The sequence below is a fragment of the Eimeria acervulina genome, genomic scaffold (genome assembly GCF_000499425.1).
Source record: "Eimeria acervulina Houghton genomic scaffold, Eah_scaff2239, whole genome shotgun sequence".
NCBI lineage: Eukaryota > Apicomplexa > Conoidasida > Eucoccidiorida > Eimeriidae > Eimeria > Eimeria acervulina.
The window spans coordinates 2,163-4,589 of record NW_013548533.1 but is presented as its reverse complement, the minus strand read 5'-3'; the positions used below and the strand labels follow the sequence as shown (position 1 = coordinate 4,589).

Here is a 2,427-nt window from a genome sequence, read left to right as displayed (position 1 = left end):
CGGGCAGCTGCTCGTAGCCGAAAACCTGTAAAGCGGCCACTACGTAATCAAATACCAAGAAGTACGACCCAAGGGTTGAGGCAGCAAACAAGGGTCGGGCCTGCCTGACGCTTCTTCGCGCTCTCCTTGCCGTTTTGGTGGCAAGCTTCTCCAAAGCATCTGCAATTGCGTCTGTGTCACTCTGGCTGAGTGTCCTCTGTAAAAACAACCTTCGCAAGGTGAGAAGCTGACTGTATGACGAAGTGTTCATTCGTATTGGGTTGAGAGCGCCAGCTGGAAGAAGGCACTTAGGAACGACACCCGGCTCCAGCACCGGTGTCCGCACATACGGGTGTGATTCAATAGGAAGCTGAAAACCCAACGCCGTATTGAGTGGGCCGCTGGTGCTGGGAAGAGGGTGCATCGCCGAGGGTGGCAGTTGTGCACCAGTGGTCCACGTATTGCTTCCCGATGCCACAGGCTGCTGACTCTGCGATTCTGGCTGAGAATTGATTACTGAAATTATGTCGTCCCAGGCATCCGGATCCACAGCAGAAAGCGCACCACTTGGACCCTCCCCTCCAAATGCTGCCCCTTGTGAAGCCATATGCTGAAGCTCAGAAGGTTTCAGATGCTGCGATTCTGGCTGAGAATTGATTGTTGAAAGCATGTCATCCCAGGCATCCGGATCCAGAGCAGAAAGCGCACCACTTAGACCCTCCCCTCCAAATGCTGCCCCTTGTGAAGCCGTCTGCTGAAGCTCAGAAGGTTCCTGATGCTGCGATTCTGACTGAGAATTGATTGCTGCAAGGATGTCATCCCAGGAATCCGGAGCTGCTGCACCCGTATCCCACGCTGAATGCGGCCCCACTGGGGTCGGTGCATGGACCGCGGCGGTAGCCGACAACACTGCGTCCAGGTCGACGATCCCCGTGGACATATCACTGCTAGGAGACGAATTCGGTTCTGGAGGCACAAGTCCCACTTCCTCCTCCATCGCCAAGCACTCCTCCATCAAGGAAAAAAGGTCACTGTCATCCATATCATCGCCACCGTAAGCCAACCTGCGAGGAATCATCCTTGACGTCTGCCTGCGGGTGAGGGAGACTTTGCATATGGAGAACAGCATTATAGCCATGATAATGGGGAAGGCTAATATTAACAAGACGAGCGCCGAGCGACTCCGAGGAGTTGAACGCGGACGACGAGCGAGCGGGTCCTGAAACGACGATGTCGTCCTGCTGAGGTGAGGCGCCGACTCATTTTCTTCTAAAACTCCATCTCTTGAATGCAAATGCGACGAAGTGAGCTTTGTCTCGAATAGGTGATGCGCTAGCCGCTGCGCGTCGAGGACGGAAGGAGGCATCGTTCCCAGAAGTATCGCCTGACTTGCGCAGATGGAGTAGCTGTTTGAGAATAGAAGCAAAACTAGCTAATTAATGCTATAATACCACACGAAAATCACAGGAGGAAGAGAAACAGGGATGGAGATCGGGAGAATTGAGATGACGACACTTCCTCCCGGGTCTTCGCGTTCGTGGAGAAAGCAAGCGTGCGAGGTGCCTATAGCCGCCAAACACTTTGTACATTTGCTTTCACCTTTCCCACTGGCATTTTTAGTCCGCAGAAAACCGAAAAGCTATAATTTTGTGGAGACCGGGCTGAGTACAGCATCGTGTACTACGATATGCTTCGGAGGGAGTCGAGCAAGGATCGGCTTCGCTCTACGAGTCTCTTCTACGACGGGGGGCGTTACTGGGTGTGGAACCAATTAGTCCAAGTGTAGTCTATGCATGGCCGCATTAGAAACGTCAGATATAGCCGATAATTAAATACCGATTGAATTTCCTCCGGTGTTCCTTTCGTAAGTACGCAAGGACCGCCCGCCTTAGATGAGCGGTCCACTGCGTCGAGGGCTCAAGTGACATTTCAGATGTCCCGCTGGTGAAATCGAAACGCACCTCAGTGGTGGCTGCTAGCTATCATCCGGGTTCCATCTATTCCATCATATTCTCACTATATTATAGTCCATAGTTCATTCATATGTGTTTTAGACATTACACTACACTGCTCGGGGCAAGTCGCAGGGCAGTACTACAATGGCGCTGCGCTCTCTAGCGTCAGGCCCGTCAACATGCTTCCTCTTCCGGCTTGCGAATTGCCTCTGAACTCACCCATACCAACGTCTATATAGAGGCAATTTTACATAGATGCAGTGTCTACATAGATGCTTTCTTGAGTCTGTCCCGCTTTTTTCCTTTCCTTCCTCTTCTGCTGTTTGTCGCCAGCGCCAGCGCTGCCGCACGGAATACCGTGCACACGCTCGTCATATATGCACTTGCAAATAGCTATATATATGCATGAATATATGCAAATAAACAAAAATACGAAATACGTATGCACTGATATATTATAGTAATATGTACATTAAATGCGTGTACTACTTCC

The 2,427-nt window shown here is 51.2% G+C and overlaps 1 protein-coding gene across 1 annotated transcript; it reads right to left on the bottom strand.

Annotated features, from left to right (window-relative positions):
- Window positions 1-246: 246 nt before the first annotated feature.
- Window positions 247-1,345, bottom strand: EAH_00065640 (hypothetical protein; the record flags this gene model as incomplete). Its single annotated transcript, XM_013392814.1, has 2 exons — window positions 247-273; window positions 497-1,345. The coding sequence occupies 2 exons, from the start codon at window positions 1,343-1,345 to the stop codon at window positions 247-249; spliced, it is 876 nt and encodes a 291-aa protein (XP_013248268.1).
- Window positions 1,346-2,427: the final 1,082 nt, after the last annotated feature.